The 27,615-nt window shown below is 49.6% G+C and overlaps 8 protein-coding genes across 8 annotated transcripts; 2 read left to right on the top strand and 6 right to left on the bottom strand.

Moving 5' to 3' along the window:
• Positions 1–248: 248 nt before the first annotated feature.
• Positions 249–736, bottom strand: Aud_006339 (signal peptidase complex subunit 1; the record flags this gene model as incomplete). The annotated part of the gene is made up of 3 exons (XM_043291240.1): positions 249–449; positions 543–602; positions 689–736. 3 exons carry the CDS (start codon positions 734–736, stop codon positions 249–251), a joined length of 309 nt encoding a protein of 102 aa, XP_043147175.1.
• A 546-nt stretch (positions 737–1,282) lies between these two features.
• On the bottom strand, positions 1,283–2,541 carry Aud_006338 (homoserine kinase; the record flags this gene model as incomplete). The annotated part of the gene is made up of 3 exons (XM_043291239.1): positions 1,283–1,624; positions 1,710–2,008; positions 2,115–2,541. The coding sequence occupies 3 exons, from the start codon at positions 2,539–2,541 to the stop codon at positions 1,283–1,285; spliced, it is 1,068 nt and encodes a 355-aa protein (XP_043147174.1).
• A 2,314-nt stretch (positions 2,542–4,855) lies between these two features.
• Aud_006337 (magnesium transporter CorA family protein) lies at positions 4,856–6,903 on the top strand (the record flags this gene model as incomplete). The annotated part of the gene is made up of 2 exons (XM_043291238.1): positions 4,856–6,267; positions 6,324–6,903. The coding sequence occupies 2 exons, from the start codon at positions 4,856–4,858 to the stop codon at positions 6,901–6,903; spliced, it is 1,992 nt and encodes a 663-aa protein (XP_043147173.1).
• A 482-nt stretch (positions 6,904–7,385) lies between these two features.
• On the top strand, positions 7,386–9,373 carry Aud_006336 (MID1 family protein; the record flags this gene model as incomplete). The annotated part of the gene is made up of 2 exons (XM_043291237.1): positions 7,386–8,625; positions 8,688–9,373. The coding sequence occupies 2 exons, from the start codon at positions 7,386–7,388 to the stop codon at positions 9,371–9,373; spliced, it is 1,926 nt and encodes a 641-aa protein (XP_043147172.1).
• Positions 9,374–9,844: 471 nt separating this feature from the next.
• On the bottom strand, positions 9,845–11,257 carry Aud_006335 (splicing factor ESS-2 family protein; the record flags this gene model as incomplete). The annotated part of the gene is made up of 1 exon (XM_043291236.1): positions 9,845–11,257. One exon carries the CDS (start codon positions 11,255–11,257, stop codon positions 9,845–9,847), a length of 1,413 nt encoding a protein of 470 aa, XP_043147171.1.
• A 998-nt stretch (positions 11,258–12,255) lies between these two features.
• Positions 12,256–14,791, bottom strand: Aud_006334 (uncharacterized protein; the record flags this gene model as incomplete). The annotated part of the gene is made up of 2 exons (XM_043291235.1): positions 12,256–14,231; positions 14,320–14,791. 2 exons carry the CDS (start codon positions 14,789–14,791, stop codon positions 12,256–12,258), a joined length of 2,448 nt encoding a protein of 815 aa, XP_043147170.1.
• Positions 14,792–21,654: 6,863 nt separating this feature from the next.
• Aud_006333 (putative RNA polymerase II transcription elongation factor (Ctr9)) lies at positions 21,655–25,308 on the bottom strand (the record flags this gene model as incomplete). The annotated part of the gene is made up of 2 exons (XM_043291234.1): positions 21,655–24,393; positions 24,463–25,308. The coding sequence occupies 2 exons, from the start codon at positions 25,306–25,308 to the stop codon at positions 21,655–21,657; spliced, it is 3,585 nt and encodes a 1,194-aa protein (XP_043147169.1).
• Positions 25,309–26,021: 713 nt separating this feature from the next.
• Positions 26,022–27,352, bottom strand: Aud_006332 (lysophospholipid acyltransferase family protein; the record flags this gene model as incomplete). Its single annotated transcript, XM_043291233.1, has 2 exons — positions 26,022–26,415; positions 26,490–27,352. 2 exons carry the CDS (start codon positions 27,350–27,352, stop codon positions 26,022–26,024), a joined length of 1,257 nt encoding a protein of 418 aa, XP_043147168.1.
• Positions 27,353–27,615: the final 263 nt, after the last annotated feature.

The raw sequence follows: 27,615 nt of genomic DNA, 5'->3' as shown, positions 1-27,615 counted from the left end.
GTGATTGCTCCTTTTCATCTCGCATAACCTAGAATACGGACTTTATCGATTGCACTGGGAATTCATTTGACATGGAAAAGGACAGTTCGATGGCGGGGAGCGAACTGGGTTGGATGGCGTTCACAGCTTTTCATCGAACGTTGCTTGGCCAGAGGCTTTGATGCGCACATTCAAACTCATCACGATCGCAAAGATAACATTGGTTTTATATGGTACTCGATTTGTCAGTCAAGGAGATTATTAGGAGATTATGCAACTTTGACACCGTCAACCATGATGCCTGGGCCGCCCTCACTCCCTGTCGTGGGAACAAGCCATTTCTCAGGATGCTTGTTGTACATAGGCCAAGGAGGGATAACAGCCAATGCCGTCACCAATGTACCCGCCAAGCCAGTCCAGAGCGTTAAATGTATATCTTCGTAGATGTATCCGATGAGAAAGGCAGCGACCTTTAGGAATGAGGAGAGCTTGTAAGTGAACGAACACATGTGAACATGGGATGTAAGGAGAGAGCGTTATATTGATCTTGAATCTGTACTTACTCCTGAAATGATTAAAAGAGCTGTAGAAAGCAGCTCGGCGATGCGCTGGCCGTGGAAATCCTAAGTCACCAAGTTGCCAGATCAGCTTCTAACCCAGTGGCTAAACAAGACTAATTAAAGACGAGTGCGTCCAGGAGATAACAAACAATCTGGCCTTCAAAAGCATCCTGTATTGGCGCAAGAATATCATCCATAACGAAGATAATTGCAAGTAACAACTCTTGGCTGGTTGTCCAATACTCAATATCGGTTTTCAGGCTGGGGATGAAGCTCCCAATAACGGTAGTTGTTGATCGCCCGCAAGGCGGAGCGGATCAAGCCTGACCCGCCCTGGGGTTGGCCTGACCGCCTTTGAATAGGCACAGCTAAGGCGGTGACGTCCGAGAGCGATAGATAGGTATAGGGTCAGTCGCATCTCCTCTGCCTTTTCTTTTACATCAAATCACTTGTAGATGCCAAGGCAGAGTACCCAACAATCAATTTCGGGAGTAGAATTTTTCATTTGGGATGAGACCTGAGCTGCGGTAGGTATACCCTCCCGGGCTCGGATATTGGCCAGCCCATGATGCATGTAATGAGTCGAGCGACAAGGGCAGAAAGTTAGCCCAGCTTAGACATCAACAGTCTTGAAAATAATATACATGTCAAACATGGAATATCTCAAACAGAAATGTGCCACCAGTTGTCTAGTAAACTCCTATCTTGCTACTTTTGTCGTAGATATCTTGAATATCGAGGCCTCAATGATGTACTGTGGCGCCGTCTTGGGCAGGCTCCAGTAATTTCCACTGGCAGGAGATTTTGTTGGAAGCAAAATGGGACATAATGCGGTCTGCGATTTCTTCGAATCTGTCGGTGGCTAGAGCCAAAATGGTAGGCCCCGCACCCGATAGACATATTCCAAGCAGGCCCGGCTGGGTAGATGGGTTCATGGACTGAAGAATCTCCGTCAAGCCTGGGATAAGTGTCTTCCGGTATGGCTGATGGACCTTGTCCTGCATGGCCAGATAAATCATATCTGGGTCTGGCGGAGAACTGCCCAGTGCTGCGGGAAGCAATGCAGCACGTTGTAAATTGAAAACCTAGCGAAGACGATGCGAATTAGACCGACGAGAAGCGCATCGCCAACGATTCGTCGTGCGGGTGGTTGAGATGGGTGGGACTTACGACGTCTGCTCTCGTGTACGTGGCAGGTAGGACGTTTCGTGCATTGGCAGTGGGCACCACAAAGTCCGGGATAATCGCGATGGCCTTTATTTCCTTGGCCCATTCGAACTTTCGATAGTGGCCGATGCCCAGAGGAGGCTCGGGGGGCCTCCTGCCAGTATCAATGCCACCTGCAGGGGCAGGGAGAACTTCACTGAGCGGGATTTCCTTGCGAGCTACATCCTCAGGTTTCAGCTCGTTCAAATAGGTACCGACGAAGCCTCCAAAGAGTGAGGCAGCGACATTGTCCGGATGCCTCTCTAAAGAAGAAAGATAACCATCAGTAACAAGGTCAAATATGATATGTCTGATGTGCAACTCAAGCCATATTCAACCCATGTGGGTAGCAAAGCCAGGTTTACCTACCAATCATCAAGCAATAATCCAGTAGCCTGTCCTTGCTCAACCCGAGACGGCCTACTTCATTTCCCAACATCACGCCAGCAACCACCGCTGTGCCTGACGAACCAAGGCCCCGACCCAGAGGAATGGGATTTACAATATGGACTCGGGTCTCAACGGGGAATGCCCTTTGGTCATGGCATCTTAGTACATACAGAGCTACACGGGTGATCAGGTTAACCTCCGGGTCCAGGCTAATCTTCTCAGTACTCTTGCTCTGATCCTCATACGTAATCACACAATTCAAAGGGTGCTCGGACGATGATTTGGAAGAGTCAATGGTGACACGGAGTTCGAGGTGAAGCGACAATGCTAGGCCGATGACATCGAACCCAGGGCCGATATTGGCCGATGAACAGGGCGTTCTGATAATAAAGGAGGAGACAGACATCGCAGTATCAAGGACGTCAAATATGGCCAGATCAACAGTCTGATTGGAAAGGCATGAAAGAAAGACAGAAGTGTGAAAGGCGAAATGATTGGATTAAATGAACGATTTGGCTGGGATCTCTGTAGTAGTAGATACTGAGTAGTAATTATAGTTGAACCTACTTAGGAGTGAAGTAGTGACTCTTTCAGTTCTTGGCACGCACCGCAATAAAAAAGAGGGAAAAAAAAGGCCGACGTCGGGGCTGCGTGGGAGAGCTACTTAGTACCTCTCTACGGTCTACAGTATTATCATCATTGGACTGCAAAAACAAAGCTTGTTAATAGCAAGAAAGCGCTTTATAAGTTTGTTACTTTCTTTCAGTATGAGAGTGCATGGTCATAATTTTTATGACTATAGAGTTGGAATGATGAACTCAAGCTATCAATATTTTCTGGTGAAGTGGTGATTATTATTCATTGTGATGTTATGCATAACGCTGCATGTCATTTTCCCTAGCCCACACCTTACCTATCCTAGACAGTGCCTCTTTGATTTGGATATCAGAAAGGCAGTGACCCTGACTGCTAAGCTAGTGGTTAATGTTTTATTGCTACTGCTAAGGGGATATCTTTCAGATATTCAGCCCTTTGACACAATCATAAGTGGTATTTTGTAGTTATATGAAGGACTTCTCTGTCCCTTACTCTGCACAGTACCTCTCTACATCTCAATAATTATATAAAGTACTTATGATGGCATAGTAAATCTAGCAATTATACTAACTGCAGTTGTAGTACTATAATGAATAAGACGGGCTGCTGCTCGCCATCGTATTAACTTTTTTATCTAACTGGAAGCGTCAAAGATATCTTAAAAATTTTCTATTTCTACTTTTCCAATTGTATCAGTACAACTTAGCTGTGATTCTAGATTTGCCTCCGACTACATGATTTTGGCATAGCCTATCTATGCCACTCTACAGAGAACCTAGTATGGAAAAATCTTCCTAGCGATAGAATTTTCACTCCCGGACGGGAGTATGTCCCTTAAAGGTAGGCGGTTGACAGGTAGTCTTCATACCTACTTACCCTGCAGAGAGGTACATGGCTGTAGGAACGCAGTGACTGCTGCTTATCACCCCCTATGAGTTTTATTCTATTATTACTGTTGTTTACCATTATCATGGGTGAAGGCAATTGGAAGCTCTCGTGTAAAGAAAGCGAATAGACGCTGCTCAATGTTGAATATTCAATACTATTCTTTTTGGCAACTGAACTGTCTAACGGAGTACATCAAGTGGATACCTAAGAAAGGATAAGTTACCACCTTTATGGCTCCATACGCTCAGCTTTTTGCCCCTCTTTTTTTTCTCTCTTTTTTTCCCTTCTTTCCCCCCCCAATTCCTTTCCCTAATTGTATCGGTGACTTTAGTGTGGTTACCCTTCCTTAAAAACCATCGTCCAGTCTTCTGTCTTTCCACCTCGAGTACTACTCATTTCAACCCACCTGGGTGTACACCCTTTCCAACTATTTGTCTTTATAGGATTACAGTATCCTATTTATTTATTGCATTCGTTGGATTCATTGATCCTGTCTCTACGTACAGATCGGTGGTTCAGCCGTTTAGCATCTCTTGTTGGTGTGGATTGAATTTATCGGTTTTTATTCCCTTGGGAAAAGCCCTCCGCATCTCACACCTCTCCTCATCAACTCGTCGCTGGGTTTGAAAATTCTTGCATCGTCGACTCTTTTTGATTTCACATCTATCGCTTTTACTTGATTGCTATTTTTTGTCCCTGGTTGGCTCTCTGTTGACTCTTACGAGCTATATTTCTCTCTTGTTCCGGCGGGATTCTTGCATTAACGTCATAAGAGGATCTGCGGTGTATCTCGACAAACCTCTTTAGAGAGCCTACTTGTCGACACAACACCCCCTATTATCGCAATTCTGGAGCGACAAGGCTCCTATCCTCATTACACAGTCAAGTTGGCGGGGACTCGCTGCAACCGGACCTCTTTCCTCCACCCTCTTTTGGGCCCCAAGTTCAGGGTCTTCTGCGGGGGCGACACCAGACCCCCATAACTATTCCATAGCAAACTTTCAATCTTGGCACAAACAGGTACATCGGTAATGCCAGGCCCTCTAGAGGGGTCTGGCTAATGGATGGAGGAGCACTATTTTCCGGAGCGCCTTCATAGTCTGTCGTCCTTCCTCGCTTGAACGTCAGAATCGAATCAGTCACCCTCACGAAGTTCTCGCACCTGCGCTTTTCCTAACGTCATCGGTCGATCAACTCTTAATAACTGTGCTTGCGACGACGTCGAACCAGCAACAATGTCTGAATCACCGAAGTCCGAGAAGTACATGTGCCTGACTCGATTCAGCACGCCAGTCCCCGAATTAGATGATCATAGATTTCAACTCGATTCTCCACCTCGGATTGAAGCTACCGCTGATATTTCTCTGAGTCGGCAAAACACCGCTCAGCATGCCTATCCTCAAGAGACGCCTCAGCGTCCCGATTTGCTCTCAATTCAAGATGCGCTTCGGGAAGCGGGATCGCTTTCCCGGGATTTCGAGCAGGCTATACTGGATGATGATCGATCAGGCAAAGATGTTAATACGCTGGGCCGTCGTTTCTCCGTTGACCCAACCGGTAATGTCCGCCATGGCCGTACGTGGAGCCGAACCCACCAGGAACTTGCGAATTTGTCACGAGAATCATCTCCATCAGCTAGGTCATCGTCGCCTCCGAATTCGGTCGAAGCTTTCGCAGACCCCCGTCGCCGTGAGCGTGCGAATACACTGGAGAGCCATGCGGCTCCAGATCTTGAGGCCATTCTGCAGCGCACAGTGTCCGGCGGTACTCATCCCCGCCGCCCGACCTTTAGTAACGCAAGTGCCATTAGACCGCAACCAGGCGATATCCAGCTAGAACCAAGTGACGAGACTTGCGTGCCAACTTATGAGCAACCTGGCAGGATCCCGGTGATCGACTACGAGGAATTGGAGGAATTTGTGGCTCTGAGCCGGCAAATGAAGCCCTCGACTACTCGGCGTAAGCAGAGTCTAAGCTCTCAAAGTCGGGGACCTCGCATTTTCTATGATCTGCGCCCAGGGGTTCGGAAGTCTGATCTTGAAGGCGAGAAGCGTTCTTCCAGTGCTGATCGCTCTTCGTCGGACCTCATGGACGCGGATTTCAAGACAGCCGATAAGGTCTATGCCAACGTCGTGGATGAAAAGGACATAGTGGAAAAGCTTCAGAATGAGAACGAGCCGACCCGCTTCGGTTTTTTCTCATCCGAGTCCCAGAGCACTGTGCATGCGGCTGAGCTAGGGGACCTTGTGCTCCCTGGTGATACTTTCAGGGATCTCTTTCAACTTGGCCCGGAGGGAGGTGTGTGGTGGTTGGACGTACTCAATCCAACCGAGGAGGAAGTTGCTGCACTCTCGCGGGCTTTTTCCATCCATCCACTGACTACGGAAGATATCTTGACTCAAGAAGCCCGTGAAAAGGTCGAGCTTTTCAAGCAATATTACTTCGTCTGCTTCAGGACATTCTATCAGCTCGACAAGACAGACGAACGCTTCATGGAGCCCGTCAACTTCTACATGGTTGTTTTCCGCGATGGTGTTCTGTCATTCTCATTCACCGAGAATCCACACGCGGCAAATGTCAGAAAGAGAATTGGGAAGCTCCGTGATTATGTGTCCCTCAGTAGTGATTGGATCTGTTATGCCATGATGTAAGTTGCAAGGGCATGATTCCCCAATGAGACCATCTGTTCTAACGTCGGCACAGTGACGACATCGTTGATAGTTTTGGGCCTGTCATCCGAGAGATTGAGATCGAATCCGAGGCAATTGAGGACCTCGTTTTCATCGCGCGCGTCGACGATTTTGAATCCTTCTTACCACGGATCGGTGGCCTTCGTAAGAAGGTTATGAGCTTGATGCGTCTTCTAGGTGGCAAAGCAGATGTCATTCGTGGTTTCTCCAAGCGTTGCAACGAGCAGTACTCCGTCACCCCGCGTGGGGACATTGGCCTGTACTTAGGTGACATCCAAGATCACGTGGTGACCATGATGTCAAATTTGGCCCACTTCGAGAAGATGCTCAGCCGCTCACATGCCAACTATCTGGCGCAGCTCAATGTCACTAACCTGGTGCTGGGCAATCATGTCAATAAAGTTCTGAGCAAGGTGACGCTGATCGCCACCATGCTGGTCCCGATGAATCTGATCTGTGGTCTGTTCGGAATGAATGTCCGCGTTCCTGGTGAAGGAGAGGACGGCCTGGGATGGTTCTTCGGCATCGTGGGGGTCATTGCTGCTATTATCGTTCTCAGTGGTATAGCTGCTCGGTATTACAAGCTTGTTTAGAGCAGCATGTATAGTTTTTGTTGCTGTTTATGTGTCCTATAACGAAGTATATACGGTTTCCGCTTATAATGCATTGGGCTACCTGTCTTTCCTTGATCTAGTCGTTAATGTCTACTACTGAAATTAAAATTATCATCCGGCTGCGCACGTGGTCTTTGCATGCCAGGAGATGATAGGATCATATGAGAATTAGGATTGAAGAAGTAGAGAAGTGGCTGTGCCGTTTTTGTGGCGCAGATCCCTTCGAAGTTCAACTATCAAACAGCAGTGCCGCTTGTCTACTCCGTAGATCAGAATCTATTGAGACTGAGCTGATTTCTCTTGCTTCGCCAACTCTTGCGACAAACTTCCCCGAAAATATTTTCATAGCATTGCTTCTCGCAGGTGTCCCACCATGAGAGAAAAGCTGTTGCCTTATCTCTGGTTGATTCGATAATTTTCGAGCCTGAGGTGGATATCGTTCTTCGGAGCTCACTCCATTGATGCAACTATCCATGCAGACTGATTCTTCATCTATGCATTACCTTTCAGCTGCATATTTCGGCGCCTTAATATTATACTCCCCTATCTTTCTCGTCAAGCCGTGCCTTGCTCTTGATGCGCCCTCGGATTCCGCCCTTGTGATCTCCAACAACGGCACGAATGTAATTCTACACGACATCGCACAACAATTCTTACTTCCCCATGGATCATACAGTGGACTTGAGGTTCAGGATACCGTGAGCGAAAATGAGGAGGCTCGAGGTCTCGACCTTGTTCGCAGGATTCCACCTGGCGTATCATCTCTAGGGAACAATCAGTTCAAGACCAGCGATATCAAGCTTGGAGAGACTCAATGGTGGTATTTTCCCAAGGAGTCCGTAAACGGCAAGAAATCCAACGCCACACCCGGGCTCCCCGAAAGTATTTTTGTTGACGGAACAAGCGAGCAAACTATCAGTTCGGACGAACTTCGGAAGCGCGACGAAGACATTGTGAAGCGCTCGACCTCCGTATATCTTTCTCTGACGATGTGCTCAAAGCCCGAGATCAACAATACCAATGGCACTATTCCAGACTCTGTCCCATCATTACCGGAATTGAATTTATACGTTTCTACCTCAGAGTCACTCCAAAAACCGGGCCCGGGACAAGATAGCTCAAAGCAGAATGTGTTCACGGCCGATGAGGGCTATGTGGGAGCTTCTGTGCAGGCAGACGGGGATGTTTTCATAGGGATCGCTGTGCAGAATTCGACGGCGTACTCGGGGAGCTACAGATATGAGATTGCTGCCTCAATCGACGCTTACTTTCACAGCATTGTGGACGAGCCATTTTTACACTTCGTTGACTCGGACATCCATGCTGCACTCTTGACAACAGACAATTTGACCCTTTCAGAAGAGGGGAGCGAGAATTATCAGCAGTGGATGAATCTCACACCGCCGTTCACAATGTTTGCTCATAATGTGAATGATACGGCAATCTCAGGTCTTCAACGGTCATACTGTGCTCTTGAGCAATTAGCCCAGATTGGAAAAGGTGACCACGGGGTTGAAGGTGGTATGACGAACCGTGGTCTGGGCAAGAAACCTAAGGAGCAGTTCTACATCACCGGTCTCAACCGGACTTCCAATTACTCTGGAATTCTCGCAATGGATGGAAACTCCACCAACTCAGGGAACGGGATCGTTGGCGGAGGGGGGAGGGTTTGGAAACCTATGTACTTTGCAACCAAGTCAGGTGAGCAAGCCAGTAGCCCGTGTTTCTCTTTTGTATCGAACGAAGGTGCTGACCTGGACCAGATGACAATTGTGCCGTCCTCTTCAACCTGACATTCTGCTCCGAAGTTGCGTACGCAGTCCCATCAAACCCTGATCTTGGGATCGCACAACTTGGTTCGAAATACGACAATTATGCCGAGTCTCTGTACAAAAACTTTTCCTATTCCCTGGATCAAATCCAATGCAACACGACCAATGAAACCAGCTTCTCTTTGGCTGTGGGTTGCAATGACTGTGCGGATGCTTACAAGCAATGGCTTTGTGCGGTGACTATCCCCCGTTGCGCTGACTTCTCGAACGACGGTTTGTTTCTCCAGCTCCGAAACGCGGGCCAACAATTCATCAACGGCAGCTCTCTCAGTCCCACCGACCCCAGGCGGAGGGATCCTGCGCAGAACAAGTCGCGCAATTCCATGATAGACGATCAGATCCGCCCGGGCCCTTACAAAGAGATCTTGCCGTGCCAGGACATCTGCTACAGCTTGGTGAAGCGCTGTCCCGCCGCCCTTAAGTTCAGTTGTCCCCAGGGTAAGCGGCTCAATTCTGCCTACGGCCAGCGTGGTTCGAGCAGCGAGATCACCTGCAGCTATCCGGGGGCAGCGTATGACTTGAGCGCTGGATGGACCCTCCGCGAGCCTCTGGGTTGGCTTTTACTTGCAACGGGGGGCTTCTGGTTATCTTTTTGGGCTCTCAGAGTGGACGCTTAGAGGCATTCTTTTTTCAAGGAGTCTTCCCATTGGAGCGAATCGCGGTGCAGAATAATCATGTCTTTGATCCTGGTTTCGATGATACCCTCCCTGGCTTTAGATCTATTGTTTGCTATCTGTTGTTGAAAGTTTACCATTGCATAGCTAGTTGAATTGCATTTTCTACATAATTTCATGGACTTAGGCTACCATGAAAATTGGTACAAACCGTGACATGGTTGCAATGGGACATCGCCCCGTCCGCATGAGTGCATAACAACCTTTCGGGAAGTGTGGCCTTGTTATATCATGATCAAGAGAAGGGCATGTGCCCTGTAAAATTTTAGAATAACTGAACACCCGCCTCGCAATGCAACCCACCAGCAACGCCAAACATCACAATCATCCGGAGAAAAATCTATCGACCATAATGTAATAGCCCAAGGGAAGAGATAAGACAGATCTTGCCGGTTCGTAGGAAAAGGTCACCAATCATTTAGCTCTCCTGGGAGTTGGGGTCCACATATTCCTCAGACTCGAGGAGGAGCTTGCTGCTGGTCGGGGTGTGTTTCCAACCCGTTGCAGTAGTTTCTGCGCCGCAGGGGTCAAAGCCTTGCCCTGTCCGCTGGATGCAGCAGCCGCAGGGGTACGTAGCCCAAAATCCAACCGAGGGCTGCTCGCGAAACGTGGCGTTACGGGCGTTCTAACCTCGCGTGCCGCCTTCTCGGCGCGTTTCGTTCTTGCTACCTGGTCGACCATGCGGTGGTGCAGATCTTCGCGTTTGCGGTTCTCCCTGATCGAGAACGGGTTGGGGGTAGAGTGGCTCGCCCCGAGCAGGCGAAGGTCATCACCCGACAAGGATGTCGACTCTGAAGTCTCCGCGCCAGCATGGTCGTAGTCCGGTTCGGGCTCGTCCTCGTCGACAAAAGCATACCCGTTAACCCGTGGCGTCTCCCCCACGGCGTATCCCGCTTCGGATTCGGTGATTCGGGGCCGGCCAGCAATGGCATCTTTGATGGCAGATATCGATGGCGAGGGAGGAACGTCGTTGCCCTCAGCCGCAGAAGAACCGTGCCGAACACTTGGCTCCAACAGCCTTGTATTCTCGTGCACCACTCGCTTAGGCCCCGCGCGCGAAACCGCTTCGGCTTTTTGTGAAATCGTCTCCTGTGTATCCTCAATCGAAGACGGCATGAACATGAGCGAGTTCTCCGGCCTGGACTTCCACGTATCCGGTTTTGCGGGCCGGGCGTCCAAATCCGTCTTGATCGCTAGCTGTCGCTCAGTACTGCCACCCTGTGCTGCGATGCGTTTCGCTTCCCGTTGCCGATGGGCAATCTGCCGAGCCGTAGGAATCTTGTTTCCACTCCAGAGCCAGGCATGCTTCTCCTGGCGCTTGGCATTCTGCCTGTCCAGCAGTTTATTGAACGACTCGTTGTCCTCGCTGGTGTATTTGGCCTGAAAAGCCATGAGCCCCAGATTGGTGATATCTGGGATATCTTTTGAAGCGGTCTCAGGCATTGTAGTAGTCGTCGTTGAGATCATCGACCTCGGCGTATCACCTTGCCAGCCAGTCGGTGTGTCGTCCGGTCGTTCTGTACCATGGAGCCGGGGAACGCTGCGAGCTCTGCCGGGAGTCTTCAACAAATCCGTGAGTTTCTTTTTCGAACTCGCAATCCACTCCTTGTTCTTCGATTCCAGTGCGTCTAGGTACTCCTGCTTCACTTGCTCCTCCAGCAGTCCGGGAAAGTAGTCTCGTGCAATAATCTCCGATAACGCATTCGTGTAGACATCTTCGTCCAGAACTGTGGCTGGCCGTTTGATCCGCTTCGGTGGAGGAGGAGGGGGCATAAGACTTTGTTCATTTTGACGTTTGGTCAACGCTTGCGATGGAGTGGAGGCCATATTGAACGAATTCGAAGGGTGGGCTGCCAGGGCCGAAAGTCATGAAAAAGAGCCTGTTCAGATGAGTGATTGTCCAAATGAGAGCCGCATGCTGATAACCAGTGACCACATGATTTCCTTGCGCCTCCTTCTGCCTTCCTTTCCCTCTTCCTTTCTTCCTGGGGTTCTTTCGGCCTTTCTCTCGAGGAGAAGTGGAGGATTGAGCGGGTCTGGACTCTGGAGCCGCGGAAGTGGCGTCTGGCGGACGACGACGTCACGTTATCTGGGTTGATAGTTTACCAGCTACGGAGTACAGTTGTACGTATCCGATATCTTCAACGGGGAGCAACTTCTCTGTACAGAACAATCAGATGCACCCTCCAGCATTGCTGATAATACTTAGAATTCATTCGTCTTTTGCTTCTCGCCAAAAGAAAACACGAAATCGGGCCGATCCATGCCTCTCTATGTGTACAGAGCTGTATCCAAGGTTCAACAAGAGACGTCATCGGGATGAAAAAGATTCCAACCAGATGCTCACAACAACAAGGAAAAGAAGGCAAAAAGAAAATCAGAAGGCAGGAATGAACGTGATCTGCCTTGCAAAGTACCCTATCCCATCCACTGCATTTTCCGAACCGTCCATGCCAGATAAACACCCAACAGACATCTCTTCGTTTTGCCCCCCAAAAAAAGCCGCTGAGAAATGCAAATCGAATCTAAATCACTGACGCAGAGAACACCGAGAGTGCAAGGTTGAACGAAGGTATGCAGATAATCAACAAAATTCAAGATATATGAAGTCTTAGCCCACAGCAGGATGCTAGCAACAAGAAAAAGAGAATCGTCAAGTCGTGGAAGTGGTCTATGGAACGATTGGTCGGTTTGAAAGGAGTAAAAAGGAAAGCACAAAAGATTGAATGGATGAAACAAGAGAGCGAAGTGACAGCACGCTTCTGTCAAGGTCGATTCATGCTTTTGGAGCAAAAGGCGCGGATAGCGAATTGCCTGCAACAGTTTCAATTCGATGCAGGGGTAGGGAAAAGGGAGTATGATGTTCTGCCTTTTCTTCGATTGGGGCTCTTCACCGGGATTGGAGGAAGTGGTGCTGAAGCATTACTCCTAGTAGTCCTGACGGTCCGTGGAGCCTCTACCTCAGATGTTGATTTGGCTCTATCGTGAACCGAACCACTTGTCCGCGCCGGGTCCGCAGGCCCTGGGCTGGAGTTATTTTCAGTTCGCGTTATGATCTGTGTCTCAATCTCTCGTGCCAGACTCTTGGTCTGCCGGTGGTGGCAAGAAACTTCTGTACGACCTGCCGACGATAGCGCCGTATAACCGGACTGCTCTGTGGAGGGCAAGTGCTCCATGGATGGCAGTTCCCGGCTGCTCGCCAGGCTATGCACCAGCTCTGGGACGCTGCCCGTCGAGACAGAGGAACGATGTTTGCGCACAATTGATGCGGCACGGGAAAGTATCAGGCTCTCCTGCGAGTTGCACTTGCTGATGGGAGAAAAGCTGCTTCGGGGAGACACCGGATGGTCCATAGCGTGAATTAGTCCCTGTGAACAAAAGGAGAAATGCCGGTCAGATTCCGCATCAGCCGCCAAGTACTCCTCGTACAGCGTGTCATGCGTCATCTGTTTTCCGATAGCAGAGGGGAAGATTGATGAATTGACGGGCTGGAAATAATCTCCGCCGGTAGAGACGATTTCACTCTCATACTCTGCGCTGGACGGGGTCACAGCTACTTGGGAGCCGAGTAACGAACGGGCTGGGCTGGGATCCAACTCCGGACTGGGTAAACGCGACGTGCTGAGGCGTACAGGGTGAAGAAGCTCGACGTGCTTGCCTTCGTTTGCTGGCCCCGCACAAGCTGCACTGGGGTCATCATCGTTATCTGCCGCACGAGCCCCATCCAGCGAATTATTTGACCAGTCAAAGTCAAACGTTGACTCCGCCGCATGCTCGTAGCAATAATCGATGTCAGCATCCCAAGACTCATAGATGGTTTCATAAGCGGGTTTGCGGCGAGCGGACGACCGCCTACGAATTGGCCCTCCAACCGTCTGGTCGCCAGCATCCTGGAACAGACGATACTGTGGAAGAGTAGGAGAGCCGAGTGCCTCGGAAAACTGTCTGGAGAGCTCCTCAGCAACGCAGATGGATAGTTGAGACTTGCGACGCTGAACAGACGGGATTGGCGCCACGGCTGACGGGTCTATCTGAGATGTAGATGGAGGCATTACTGTGTAGGCATCCGCTTCGGGGCTATCATGCCAGTGAGTGATACCCTGTCCCTCCGGTACTTCTTCCAACACAGGCTTGAGGTTAGGAAGGGGGACGGCGGTCTCAGCGTCTATTCTTTCGGTGTTCGCGTCTGTGGTGACAACATGGTCTGGTTGAAACGAAAATATTCCTTCAACTCTGAACTGGGGCAGAGAAGAGCACTGTTCTACGTCGTCTGTATTGCCATACACATGCTCAGGGTATGTGGGCTGAGAGGACAAGCCCAGAATCTCATCAATGGCGCGTGGCGCGGGCTCAGACAAGTCTGGCGAAGCTGTCAGTTGAGGGGAAATCGTGCTCGGTGGCGGAGTGGTGGAGCCGGCCCTGGGATATCTTGGCACGGGTCGAGAGAAGTTTTCAAAGACGCGCGATTCTCTTCTGGCCCTATAATCTTGCTGTTTCGGACTGATTGAAAATGAAACGCTTGGAGAAGCTGGTGGACTTGTCGGAGTTGGAGAAGTTCGGTGCTCTGCAATAGCTGCTCCGCCATTTGTGAGATCTTCTGATGAGAAGCCTCGAAAATGGAGATCCTCCGCCCGGATTCCCTTGAGTCCCGTTATCGGTCTCTGAGAGGCACGGATGGCAGAAAATTCGGTGACGATATCATTTTCTCTGGCTTTATCCAGCGCCTGAAATTGGGACGGACTCGTATGAGTCAGATGGTGGAAATCAAAGGGATTGGAAATGAGGCTCTTCAAATGTTCATCTGTATACCAATGTTACCGAGGGAGTCAATTTGAGGTCTCTTTCTCTCTAGCGAATGCTACCCTGAGGCGGGGTCCGTTGAGACTTACGGGCATTACTTTGTCGCGTCTTGTGGTGGCGACTGAAGATCTCTGAGACCTCGAAACGGGTCTTCTCGCGCTCTACTTCATCCTCCTCGTCAAGAGTGGCGGCGATATTGAACTTGCTTCCCTGACGGCGCAGAATACGGCTTCCCCGTGAAAAGAGCGATTTGGTCATACTCTCGTGCCTCTCATGCCTGTCTGACCGAATACCTGCTGAGGAGCTGGCTCGGTCTTCACTGGAGTAGGGCAATGAAGCAGCCTCAGCAGAGGTCATAGAGGAAGCGGGCGAGCGGCGGGACGATGTGGTGGAGGTTGAGGTATTGCTCCTGGATCGACCACTGAAGACCGAGAGGCGTTTGGGACTGTGAGCATGAGCGGTTGATCTCGAACGGATGTGGACCGTATAGTCCGGAGGATCATTAGAAGATCTGGTGGATGGCCGGTCTGAGAGGTCTGCCTCTTCTTGCCTTGCAAGCATGGTGGAACAGTGAGAAAGATGAATCCCGATAACAAGGCGATCTTTTGTGCAGGTGGACTGCAACGAGACGATGGTTGCGATCAATAGTGTGAATGCAAAGCCAGGCAGTTCATCAAACGAGCATTCAGGCGGGAAGATGCCGTTCCGTCGTTGACCTTGGAAGGGGATCAATTTCCCTTAAAGTCGAGGATGGGTTCTGAGCGGGATTCAAGATCGACCAGAGCATATAAAGCAGATCTTTGTTGAGAGAATAGGGACTCCAAGCGAGCCATTGACTCGTGCGAGACTGGAGAGAGAGGGGGGGGGGAAACGGTGATTGTTTCCCCTTGTGTTTTAGAAATGTATCGGGTTAAGGAGACAAGTGAGTGGCATGGAACTCTAACACGAAGTATAAAGGGGGATCTTGCAACAAGACTTGGACTAAAGACAGCAAACAGAGCAAGCACCGTTCAGTGAATGAATGACAGAATGAGAAAGATTGTGCCAAATGAGCGGTTCACTGATCGATCATCAAGAGGAGCAGTGTATCGAGGTTATGTTGTGTCGGAGGACAAGGATGGCTTTCAGCCCACAAAAAAGAAGACCCAAATGAATTGGAATAATAATGATTGATGGTGGAGTAAGTGATGGAGAAAGATTGACAAAAAAATCTCAGATTTGAGGGTCCAGAACGGCAAGCAAAAAATAGTAGCAGTGGGGGATGATAGGAGGAGCAGGAGCAGGATCTAGCAGTAAGATCATATAACAACACTACTTGCCATCTAGACACTCTGTAGATACTCCATAAACAAATAAGATGGAATCAACACGGACAGGAATACGGCGAAGCAGAGACGAAGATGATGGTGACGATCATAAGCAACGTAACGACGCGAACACTGCTACTATGACCGGGTGGGCTAGTACGGAGTGGTAGTTACAACCACTAAAGTACCTAACTTACCTAGTACCATAACCGAAGCAGTGTAAAGCGTAAACAATAATGTAAAATAGAGTCCTTTGGGCCTAGAGGGGGGGAAAAGAGAAAGGATTAGATTAAACGATCGAGCCCATTCGACGATACTCCATAGACTACACACGCTGGAGTCCGGGGAGATTCACGGACAAGAACACTAAAAAAAAAAGGAGTTTAGACTGTGATTTATATATATATACTCCGTATATATGTATTCATCAATTTATTATTTTTAATAACGATCGTTCAATAGATAGCATAAAAGGTGGCTAGATACCTCAAATTAGCGATGTACTTCGCAGTTACCACCCGCTGTAAGGTACCTAGCTTCCCTGCTTCTTACGGAGGAGGCTGGCTTGACTTGACTCCTATTTTGCTTTTGATACAGAGTAAGACTGGATAAATGACGATAGGCCAACCGCCCACGTTCTTACCGTTGAAAAGCTACAGTAGAACGGAAAGGGGGTAGGGAGAGGGGGTGGATTTTTAAAATAAACAGCAAGAATAAAAAGCAAAACCATCAGCCAGTGGGAATATTGAATTTCCAGAAGGCAGAGCGAAAATGGGAAAGGAGGGCACGAGAGGGGAGTCCACTTGGGGGATGAAAAGCAAAAGCCAAAAAGCCCCCCGTTCCTACCCTTCCCTTTTTCCCCCTCCAAAAAATAGATGATTCCGCTGCAGCTAGCTGGTTAGCCTAATTCAGATGCAGTCAATGTACTCTCTACACTGTTATAGTTCATTTACAGCCTCATGCCTCAGTATAATTACAGATCTATCTATCCATGGGTGACACCTACAGAGAGGTACCTGACACAATTAGAGTACGGATACATATAACAGCAATACCTCTATGCATGGATATCCGCATTACTCTTGTGGAGCTACCTCCAACTACCTACGGTTCGTGCCCTATCCCTGTACCTACCTCCTAGAAATTGGTAATTGGTTATTGGTGGTGCTCCTCCAACCAGATAGACACTGTAGTTATTTCGTATCTCGGTAGGTAGAGGATATTGGCCCAACCGATCTCAAGGAAATCCCATTATCCTCCTTGTCAACACATTGTAGCAGTCTCAATGCAAGGACAACTGTGTCCGCCAGGTGAGTCTGTGTGGGAGTCCAATAGCTAGATTCGCAGTACTATCTAAGAATTACCATGGGATGAGGGAAGATCCCACCTGTTTCTGTGCAGATAAGCAGTCTGATGAAGGCATTGGCTCCGTCAAGGCCCCGACATTTCTGGAATTGAAGTCGTTCCCTTCCTGTCCGAGAACTCAGGAGCATCCTTCGGGATCATGGCCAATGGCGCACAATGCCAACACACAAGGGCACCCACAGACGCATCCAATGTTCTATAGCCGGCAGATGCAATTTACGAAGCCTGCAAATGGTGAGATCCTTCTTATGCACAGATATTTTCAAGGACCGCACCCTTTTGTCGTCAAAGCGGCGTGTCCCGTGTGTGCTGATCGCATCGCGATTCGGATATTGAACGGCTTCTCAAAGCGGTTGGTGTGTCCGATGATCTCTTTGAGGCTTTGCAGAATCCGTTTCTTCGAGAAGGAGACAAAATTGTGGAAGGGAAAAATATGCCAGGAGACAGACGAACCATGGCACAAAAGAAGAGGCGGCGAGCCAGTCTGCAGAGTGGGATACCTGTATCAAGGGGCCGAAGGCTGGCCTGTCTCCTACTCCATACAATACACATCAAGGAGGCTAGAAGTGTACGTGAAGTCTCAAAGCAGTCTGCAGGGATATACTGAAGTGCACCAAGTACCTACATATCTAGAACCATTGATGTCGGCGGGAGATGCTGTTATGGAGTATATACACTGCACTTGACGTAATCCCATACTTTCACAGAGTACGCATGTTGTATCTTCCTCTGAGGTATCGCGCGACCCGGTGGAGTGTTGGCTTTTTTGTTTGCTTGTTTTTTGGGGGGCGGGTTTCGAGAAGAACGAGGCCCACCTCGTAGAGGGAACGGTAAATGAAGAGGCAGACGAGCCACATCTGGCCAAAGCCTGGGAGATCGACAAGCCCCAAGGAGTGAATTGAGAAGGAGGAGACGGTGAACGAAACAAGCAATACTCCGTAATTAGGTACTTCGTCGATACTCTGAGCCTGGGGTTACAAACATCCAACATGAAAGCCATAATCCTGAACTCATCAAGCAACAAAGCTCATTGTTAGGCCTGCGGAAACATTGTTTCGGATTTGCCCACGTTCCCGTTCCTAGATGAGCTCCGAACAAGGGAGCGAAGCACATGTAACAATTGACCAGAGCAGGGCAACAGATGACACCTGCCTAATCTAGGGGCGCCAGCAATACTTGGTACCATGGTGCCTGAGGCCATACATGCATAATTATACGAGTACAATACCTGTACCTGACCAACATACCAGTAGTGTGCTTGTCACTTGCTTGTAGTGGTCAGACAACCAATCGTTTAATACTTATCAATTGCTCGAGGCTTGAGATTCTCAAGTACGGAATTAATACTGAGCATTCTGTTGTGTATAATTAATATAAGGTAGCCAGTGCTGCGCCTCCATGGGACGTCAACACTCTCATGATCCAAGCACAGGACGATTCGCAACCTTCGTTCTACTGCAGTCGATCGGAGATGGGATGCGGTGGATTATGGACTGTCTTGACTACTGTTAGACTCACTTCGGCTGAGACTGGTTCCACTTCGAGAGACCTTACATTAAAAAACCCCACGAGGCATGAGGGCACCTGTGCTTGTCCAATTAATCTCGAGTTTTATGGTTGGTGAGTCCAATTCTGAGAGGAATCTCGAGCACTAGGTTGTAGTTATTATTACCTGACTTGGCCGAGTTTGGACAAGACTGGAGAGAAGGAGTTAGCGACAGACGGGACAGGCACAAACCAAAGTTGGCATTCAGCCGTTCACAACTCAGACAAGAGAGAACAGAGTGGGCTAAACTCTTAAGGCGCTTTAGTGCCGCACTACTCGTGCAACTATTTTAGTGTTTACGGTCAAACTAAGTATTAGCGGCCGATTGGGTGCAGGTTTACGGAGTAAGCCCTAAAGTGTTAATTTGGGACCCTTGGTAGATAGCAAGTGCGAAAGATTGAACCAGACATTTGAGATCGATGTAGTAAAGCCATGTATCATGCGATAGAGGCAGGGGTAGAAGGAAGACTCCATGGACGTGTCAAATGTCAATATGATACCAAAGCCGTCAACGCGTTCTTGCATTTATCTAAATGCCAGAACATATCAGGTAGCTATCTATAGATGTGATTCGTCTGGAACGCCCCGGCTCCAGAAGATAACGGTTCACTCTCACTAGTTGATGGAGTAACGGAATGATAGAGCGAATTGCGGTACGTACCACAAAGTTACGATCCAAGGGATTGATTGTTATTGTGACTATCCTTATGAAACCTCTTGGATTCTGGAATCCGGATAGAATGTTTAATGAAATGAGATTATCCTTGTCAAGTTGTGTGGTCAAAGGGAAAAAGAAACCAACCATGTAGTGTACCGAGGAATTCAGGTTGGGACTACATACCCCGGACTCTCAGCCACCTATGTAACCCATTGGATGCGCTCTTCCGTCCGACAGGGGACTATCCGCTAGTGTCATGATTATTGTCACTCCTGGAAAGTAACACGTTGCGGTTCCTGTGACTGTAAGCGAGACCGCATCTGGAAACATCCCGAGTATCGAGGCTTTAACCGAGTGTGAGGGTGTCAGGCATTATTATGAGCTCTGTTCGGTATCGTCTATTTTCTTGTTGAGATAGTTAGACCTCGGATAGATTCAAATATCAGGCAGACTGGAGTCTGCATTGAAACTTAGATATGTGTGTGTCGCACCTGCCCGAGGATGGAGCATGGATGGATGCAATTGCCCACTCTAAGTGCCTAGATCACAGATGTTTCTATTCATGTCTCATTTTGCTTGCCTAGATACTCGGCGAGCCATAAGTCATTTGTAGCATCTGTCTAACAATCCCTCTTAAGGTAGAAGAGCACTTGCACCTGTCATATCTTATGATCGTCAGGTGTCAGTTTGTCAGAGCCTGTATCAAAACTAATATTGTTAAGTAGATAGTCCCACATCTTAGGAAACTGAGACCGCTTGGCATTGGCACCATTGATGATAACGCACAGTCCCACAAAAATTACAGTCTCTCATTGCGAACTGTATGTCGCTGAATCGCGTCATTCATCGCACAGACGCAGCTAACCACTGTAGCAAATACCAAACAAGAATCTACGGAGTACTCATACTCGAATCCACCGAGTAGTCAATGGATCATTATGGGTGGATTGATTTGTTTGCTCATCATCCACATCGCCCCATTATTCCACTTTCTTCGTCGACATGTCTACCTTTCCTCTTCTTCTCTCTTCCACCATTTTCGGCCGTTGGCTTCCTTACCTGCACAACGGTGGAGACATTCAGTGTGGTGATTATTGTAGGCCAATGACCCAGATCGTAAGATACATATCCTGGTGAATTGAATCCACTGTGCTGGACTCATGGCTGACGCAAGGCAATAAATCTCTCAGCAAAGTGTCACACCGCTGATATAAGCTAGTAACATAGAACACGATACATTACCAAAACTGGTTCAAACAGATCCAGCTTGAAATTAAGAAGACAGGGATGTAGTCAACCATGCATGCATGGTGTATGTATGCATCCTGGGTACCTACAGGACGAAAGGGCCATGGGGAGTCAAAGCGGGAGAGACACTTGCAGTGCTCGCATATGATGATTTCCAGGATCGCCTACGTACACTACCTAGGCTGATTCCTTGATATGCCTCTGGTTGTTAGAATCCAGCTCATAGTGGTTTGGCCTTTACTTGATTATGCTGAAAACAGCATACCTTACAACGGAGGTAGATGGTGGTCCCCAAAGCACAAAAGGACCCTACCTAGGTAGATAACCAAATCAGCTGATCCGAACGAACCCGTTACTCTGGTTCAAATGTTTCCAAACCCATCTGAATAAGGGCTCCGATCCTCGATCAATCAGATCTCTCGAATCTCGATCAAATCCCTGTTGGTACCGGGTTAGCTGTGTAGGTGAGTTTGTAAGGACAGACAGCACCTGGCCACTGCTTTCCAAGCAAGGACGAACGTGGATCAACCCGCCAACTGGTTTGCCCCTTTAAGTTGGCTACAGTCCGTACTCCGCAGCGTATCTGCATGCTGCCTCACCACTGTCTCAAACAATAAACTTTTGCCCCTGGAACAAAAATCAGACCAAGAGCCATGTTTCACTTGTTCGTCTCCTGAAGATCATTTTGTCTAGAATCTATCGATTCATTATCTTTGGAGTCTCTACCGTCCGTCCCACTTCTCCAACTATCCTGCTTTGAGTATATATGACGACTCGGTGGACTCCCGGCTTCCTCGATTCGTCTTTTGCCTACTGGTCTATTATTCTTGGAAACTAGACAGCCACTAAAGCAGGCAACGATTATGATGTTGCTACTCCGTACAGAAATAGCAGTAACGTACCAGCGATCATCATCTGCCCTCTTTGTCGTCTTCCCTTTTACTGCGCAGAGACCAAACATAACAAGATAACAGAGGAGCGGTTGACGGAGGCCGCCGCTCTCAGCTCCTCTTGAACTAGTTTTACGTTGGATAGATAGATAGATACTGGCTGCTAGACGTCTGTTGTTATTCTCATCCCTTCATCAGGCTGAAGCACATCTCGCAGCTAGTGTACATACATCACATAAAACTATCAACAAAATACCCGTTTCCGCCTTTCACCTTGTCGCTTTCGTCCTCAACGCCAATTGATATCATGATCAATGAAATAAACGAACGAGCAACAAGAAACTATATGAAAAATATGCTTCAAATCTAAAACTACACGTAGTGTCCGTAGACTTCCAATAAAGGGCCGATTACTCCTCGTCCTCCTTCATCTCCAGATCCTCCCCCCGGGGGCTCTCGTCGAACAACCCATCATCGTCGTCGTCTTCGTGGTTCTCATGCACCGGGCCTGCTGATGAGGCTCCTCGCTCTTCTTCCTCATCCTCATCATCTTCGTCCGCAATCCTACGGGTCACCTTGGCTCGACGCCGCTGCACCACATCCTCAGCATCATCGGCTCCGGTGTCCCGCATCTCTTGATCCGAATCATTCGCAGCAGTCTCGTGCACCTCATCCTCCACGTCCGAATCTTCCACAATCTCGCTGCTTTTGTACTTGCTCTGGGCCTTGCCGCCGGACCGACGCTCCAGCCGTCTGCGCTTCTTGGGCGCCGCCTCACCCTCGCTGCCAGGCTCCCCGCTGACTGCCCGGCGAGGCGTCTCCCCATCGCTGATGAAATCGTCTTCCGCCCTCTTCTTCTTGCGCTTCGACGATGTCTTCTTTCTCCGCCTCACTTTGTCGCCGGTTTCCGAATCCACCGTCATCTCCGCCTCCTCACGCGCCCGCTCCTCTTCTGCCCGCTGCTCGGCCAGTCGTTGGGCTTCCTCAATCATCCGCTGTCGCTCTTCCGCAAGCTTCTTCTTCCGTTCCTGCTCGGCTTCCTGCGCCTTCCGCACCTCTTCCTCCCGCTTGCGGATCTCCGCCTCTCGAGCCTCGCGCGCCTGCTGCAGCTTCGCCGCGTTCTTCTCTTCGTATTCCTTCTGGCTTTGGAGCGCACGTTCCAACTGCTTGATGATCGTCTTGCCCATGTTGGCGCGCTGCTCCAGTGCTCCGGCAGGGTACGGTGGGTTCTTCACCTTGGCAATGCGCCCGAAGGTCTCAATGGCTTGGTGAAGCCCCTCAGCGGCTTCCTCGACGTCCTGAACAGTCTTCTGCGTCTCTGGTAGGCTGTACGCCAGCGAGGCAATCTGGTTTTGCACGAATGCAACATTGAACTCGAGATGAGCCTGTGCGGGCGCTACGGCGTGGGCCCGTTTGGCATAGTCCAGCGCCGTCTTCATGGCGGACATGTTCATTTCTTGCTTGCCCTTAAGCAGCCAGACACGTCCGAGGCACGCCAGAATCTGTGCATCGCGAGCACGATCTTTCGACAGCGCTGCCTCGTAGTGCTCAATCGACCGAGAGTATTGGCGGAGTTCGGCATAGACATGGCCCAGGTTCAGGTAGACGCTGGGGTCCTTGAGGGTATCTCGCACCTTGGAGAAGATATGCACAGCGCCGGCGTGGTCTTTCTTATCGTCGACGAGCGCAATAGCAATACCTTGCGCTGCATAGGCATTCTTGGGATCTAGCTGCAGCGCTTTGTCGAAGAATTCGACGGCCCTCTCGTACATCTTGCGGCGTTTCTCCTTATCCTGGTCGGTATCGCGCCGCATATCCCGCGCTGTGGCCAGGTGAACATTGCCCATCCCGGTCAAAGAGTAGCGGTCATGCTTGTCAAAGTACTGCAGGGTATGTTTGAAATGTCGCTGCTCGTGGTCCTCAGCGAGGTTCGCCGCCCGCTTCTTGGACTTGCTCAGGTACCACCCGAAGAGAGCGCGGACCTCGAGATTCGTCGAGTCGGCCTCGTAAAGTTTGGCCATCTTCTTCGGCCCTTCATCTGTAGGGCTCTGTCTAAGAGCAATATACGTGAGTCTCGCATTGGCCTCTGTGTAGTCGGCATGGCGTTCAAGCAGGCCTTCGTAAACTTTCTTGGCCTCGTCTTGCATGTTGGAGGCTTCGTAGGCTCGACCCAGATTGTAACTAACGGTCGTTACAAGAGCATCTGTGTCAAGCTGCGCCTCCTTCTCCTGTGATCGAACGCAGGCATTCAAAGCTGCCTGGAATAGCGTTCTCGCTTGTTCCACCTTGTCAGCCTGGTACATAAAGCAGCCCATATTATTAAGAAGCTGAGGAGGAAGGTTTGTTCGGAGGATGGCTTTGACTTCTTCCTCGTCCTCAATACCCTCCGGACGCTCTTCTTCGGCGATCTCGGCCAGTTGCATTTCTTCCAGCTGACTCAGGCATTGCATGCTCTTCTCCGGCGCAATCTGCTCATAGAGGCGAGACAGGTACACCAAGACTGATTCATCAGGAGAGACCTTCTTGGCTTCGTCCTTCCACAGGCTACGGACCGATTCGAGCAGGCTGATGGCCTTCTTAGCTTCCGCCGACTTGTCCTCCTTGCTACCGCTGGCTTGAGCAGCAAAGACCTCCTCGGCATGAAGAGCCCCAAGTAAGATCATACATTCGGGGTTCTTGGTTTGCTGAATAATTTTCTCCAACCGGAATTTGGCGTCGTCGTAGTTCCGGTTGGATACCTGCATCTGCACCGCACCGAACTTTGAAGGAAGATACCCTTTGTCGCCGCCACCTCGCGCTTGATCGGAGCGGCTGTAGTACTCCGCAGCGCGAGCAAGGTCGCCTTCATAGTGAGCTTTGCGTCCCAGGAGATACCAGCCGTCACTGGCAATCGCCATTACATCAGTGTGCTCAATGGCTTTCCGCGCCAGTGTCTCGACGGTAGAGTAGGATTTTCTCAATAGGAAATAGCTGCCAAATAGTGCACATGTCATGGGGTATTCCTTGTCCAGTTTGAAGGCTTTCTGCGTGTACTGGGTCATGGCCACTTTGTACAACGAGCCAAAGGCAGGATCTGTCGTCGCGTGTCGCGAACTGTCATAGAGGTAATAAACGGCAAGTAGGATGTTGGCAACCTTGGAGTCGGGATTCTGTAAGTGAGAAAGAAAAATCACATCAGCAATGTTCTGCAAATCTCACAGTAGCCTTTCGTAACTCACGACTGCTAACGCTCGCTCCCAAGCAACCTTCGCCTGATCCTTGAAGCCCAATTGCCATAAGCAACACCCGATACCGATTCGAGGATCTGGGTCTGTCAGGCCAGGCATCTTCATCAGCACCTTCTGATACCCCTCTAGCGCCTCCGCATACCTGCCCAGCAAGTATTGCGCTCTGGCACGTCCCAGGATCGCCATCACATTCCGGCCTCCGAACGCCTTTGACGATTCTTCGAAGCACTTGAGCGCCTGTCGCAGCGACTCCACTCTCTCGGATGTATCAACGGATCCCGGTCGAACCGGCCTTGGTGGGTGCAAGGAAGCCCGCAAAAGGCACAGAACGCCTCGGGCTAGAAACAAAGGGGGGAAAGCTGGGTTCAGTCGCGACGCCTCGTTCAGCGTCGACGTCGCGAGCTGGAGGTAATAGTCCTTGGTCTTGGCTTCTGTATACAGTTCCCCTTCCGAAGCAACTCGGGGGGCCTGTCGGCTCTTCAGCATCAACAACCAGCAGACCCAGCCCAACAGACCAAGTTTCTCTTTGGCTGCCCCATGACCGACCGAAGCCAGGCCTTTATTCAAAATGTCGATCGCATGATCAAGCTGCTTCTGCTTGGCATACGCCAGCGCGATAATCACCCAGAAATTCTTCGCGGCTTTCTCGTTCTCCAGGAGGGTACATAGTTCTGTGGGGTCGTCTGGTAGGCCCTCCAAACTGACTTCAACTTCGCTATCAAGGGTGGACGCGGGAATATCAATCGCAGAGGGTATGTCAGAAAAGCGAAGATTGACCTGAGAGCTGGCGGTTGGGAATGAATTGCCATTGGCGTAGCCGTTTTCTAACGACGCCATGACGCTTTTCTAGGATGGAGGGAATATGTGCTGTCCTTTTGCCAATGTCTCCGAGATGATACGGTAGGAGGAAACACGGAGATGTGCGACTGTTCGGATTTGAGTTAAGACGGAAGTTCGTGGCAAAGCTCAAGTCATGATCATTTTAGGCGAGAAAATCTAATAAATGTTTCGGGTGAAACAGAGAAAGATGAAGAGGTTCCTTGCTGAACCCAAATAAGAAACCAGCTCTTGTGTTGGAGCTTTGGAGACCATAGAGACAGATCTGCGGCTCTTGATCTTTGTTGCTGTTCGGGCGGAATAACCTACGTTGGAGCCTGAGGCATCAGACGGTGGCTGGAATGGATCTGAAGTGGCTAGTGCATCAGTAGCACCGCCACATTTAATCGGCCTCGGTTATACAACATCCAAACGACGGTGCTTTGGTGATCTTGAATGAAACCAGATTGATCAATTGGCGTCATTTTCAACAGCAATTTTCCCCAGACACTTGGTCGCTCGTAAGAGGTGTGCATTGGATACTGGGCTATACCTTGACAAGTATGTGTCTTGAGATCAAGTACAACCATAGTATATTCCTCTCATGCCGTTGTAAACTCCCCGCAATATTTTTCATCAATAATATGATCTCGTTTGTTATGTCATCTCAAGCTCATAAGGACATTAGCAATACAGCTATTGATAATCTAGCACCACCCAGAAAACTCGAGGTTCTAGTCCCATAGCCCCAAAACCTTAGGCAATCTGCAAAGAAACGCCATGCCTGTCAGTACCATGAAAATCCGCCCAAGCTCCGTCCAGTGATGTAGCCGGACATGCGTTTCCACAAAGCCCTTAGAGGCAGCCTCTCTCTGTACATCGGACACATCTCCAGCGTCAATGCTGCCAGCCAGCGAAGTTGGGAACCTCCCGGTTTCAAAGAATTCGTCAAGTAGCTCATCCTTTTCCGTCCAGCGCGCCCTGAGCCAATTATCAAATTCTTTTTGGTCATCCAAAGGAATATCGGACATAGCGAATCGCCTCCAGTACATGTTGACGGAGGTCGGAGGCCTTCCCTGCAAATATGTGGATCGGAGAGTAAAGTACTTGTCGGGATAGCTGCCCTTCCTGCAGTTGGGAAGAACGAAAGATGTTAGTCAATCGATGTGCAGTGGGCAAGGAAACCTCTTTTGAAAACTTACGGTGGCCCTTCGTACGCAACGGTGCAGTCATATACCCAATCGACAGTTCCCTTCAGCTGCTGTAGGCAGAAGAGGAGACCGGTCGACCGAGGAAGGACCTCATGTTTCAGGAGCGGTAGCCCCTGCTTTCGGCCGTATTCGTCGCTCCGTCGCTTCGTATTTGGGGACAGGTTGGTACCTTCTGGGAAAAGCAGGAGCCACATGGGGTCATATTGCGGGGATTCCGATTTGGAACCGGACATTTGGGTCTTGAGTTTTTCCAGGCGATGTTGTAGTCGAGGTTTGTCGGACAACCATTTACGGGCCATGAAAATGAAACCGTAGAATGTCATACCCTGCCCGATGATTGGAATATACTTAAGTGATTCCTTGAGAATGATGAAGATGCGGCCATGCATTTGGTTCGTGTAAGCGATCCACCAAAGATAGATCCAGTCGGTGTAAACCTGATGATTGGCAATCAAAACTAGACGCTCGGGAAACTCGGTCTTGAGTCGTCCATCCTTACACAGGTGAATCTGACCTCGTACGCTCTCGTTCCCACTGACGCGTACATATGTTGGACAGCCCCATTGTGTCAGGGCTGTTATAACCAAGCCAAATGATTGTTTCGTCAGAGCCATGTAACTGTAATAATAGTCCTTGTTTATGAAATAAAGAGGAGACCCGATCAACTGGGTCGCGAAAATAATGATACAGCAGCAATTGAACCATGTTGCAAGTAACAAGGAACGAACGAGCTGCATAGGAATGCCGTGCTTGAGGCGCGGCTCGGTGTCTTCGAAGCCTTGAGACTTTTCAACAACGTTATCACTGTTCACGCCAGGTGCCGGCTTTCGCCGATGAAGCTCTGAGGAGTCCATGACGAGCAGGTAACCCCTGTGAAGCTGTTTCAGAACCTCCGTAGTCGAATCGGAACGATCGAGATGAAGTCTGGGAAACTGAAGACGGTATACCCGCCCTTGTGCGAAGCACACGAGCAAATCAACGCACTAGGGAATTAGGTATAAATAAGCAGTCTCGCTGCCTAAAGCTGTGTGGGCGACACGAGACGTCGCAAAGGGAGAACTGGGTGAGTAATAAAGATGAGAAGGAATATCAAGCCATGCTTCGAGCAGTAGAAAAG

This window comes from Aspergillus udagawae (assembly GCF_001078395.1).
Source record: "Aspergillus udagawae IFM 46973 DNA, scaffold_4, whole genome shotgun sequence".
NCBI classification, from domain to species: Eukaryota; Fungi; Ascomycota; class Eurotiomycetes; order Eurotiales; family Aspergillaceae; genus Aspergillus; species Aspergillus udagawae.
Note: the sequence above shows the minus strand (reverse complement) of the source record. Positions and strands in the feature narration are given on the sequence as shown.